Source organism: Solanum tuberosum, unplaced genomic scaffold, assembly GCF_000226075.1.
Source record: "Solanum tuberosum cultivar DM 1-3 516 R44 unplaced genomic scaffold, SolTub_3.0 scf00414, whole genome shotgun sequence".
NCBI classification, from domain to species: domain Eukaryota; kingdom Viridiplantae; phylum Streptophyta; class Magnoliopsida; order Solanales; family Solanaceae; genus Solanum; species Solanum tuberosum.
The window spans coordinates 465317-466276 of record NW_006239332.1 but is presented as its reverse complement, the minus strand read 5'-3'; the positions used below and the strand labels follow the sequence as shown (position 1 = coordinate 466276).

The 960-nt window shown below is 39.3% G+C and overlaps 1 protein-coding gene across 1 annotated transcript; it reads left to right on the top strand.

Annotated features, from left to right (window-relative positions):
* The first annotated feature begins 7 nt into the window (after positions 1-7).
* Positions 8-925, top strand: LOC107057949 (uncharacterized). The gene is made up of 2 exons (XM_015303120.1): positions 8-367; positions 446-925. Exons 1-2 carry the CDS (start codon positions 65-67, stop codon positions 923-925), a joined length of 783 nt encoding a protein of 260 aa, XP_015158606.1. The 5' UTR covers positions 8-64.
* The last annotated feature ends 35 nt before the right edge of the window (positions 926-960 follow it).

Sequence of the window (960 nt, the reverse complement as noted above, 5' to 3'; positions counted from 1 at the left end):
GAAAAAATGCACATGTAGGTCATGGCAGTTGACTGGCATTCCATGCCCTCATGCCATCAAAGCTATGTTGTACCAGAAGATAGAACCAAAGAATGAAATTAATTGGTGGTACAGTAAGGAAGCTTATTTGATGACATATAGGGCAAAGTTGATGCCTGTAAGAGGTGAACAATTCTGGAATGTATTGCCAGAACACGCAATTGATCCACCTGATCTTGTGAAAACAGTGGGAAGACCAAAGACCAAAAGAACTAGGGAAAAGGATGCAGCAATTAAAAGAGCTGGAGAGTGGGCTCACTCAAGAAAAGGAACTAAAATGACATGTAGCAAGTGTGGTGAAACAACTCACAATGCAAGAACATGCAATGTAAGAACATTAAATATTTACATGTCTCACTGTTATTAGTACTAAGTAGTTAACTGCACATAGACATTGTATTTGCAGTTTGTTGAAGGAGAACAAGGGCCAACATTGAAGAGAAAAAAGGGCAGAACTGAGAAAGAGTCTGAAGAAGAGGTTGAAAAAGAGGTTGAAGAACCCCATGGAGAAGATTATGATGTTAATAGCTCAGCCCCTAGACCAACACAAGATGAAGAATACCATTTCATGTCCTCACTACAGTATGAACCATTTGGACCTGCTAGAGAGCCTGAAAGTGATCCAGATATAAGGCCTCAAGTCATATCTGAAAATCGCACAAAACTGAAAATGAGGATGAATCAACAAAGAGCAACTGGAAATAGAGTTATATCTTTTAGAGGTGATCATGCTGGAATTAGTGAGCCTACAGATTTGCCTTACTCACCTACTAATCTCACTTGGAAAGGAAAAGAAGCTGTCACTGGCAATCAGTTGGAAAGAGAGAGACAGAAGAAGGTGGACAAGTTGAAGACAAGAAAAACTAATGGGAAATCCCAGATTTGAAGTGTTTTGGATAGTGCAAAAAGTTGTCTAGTTTT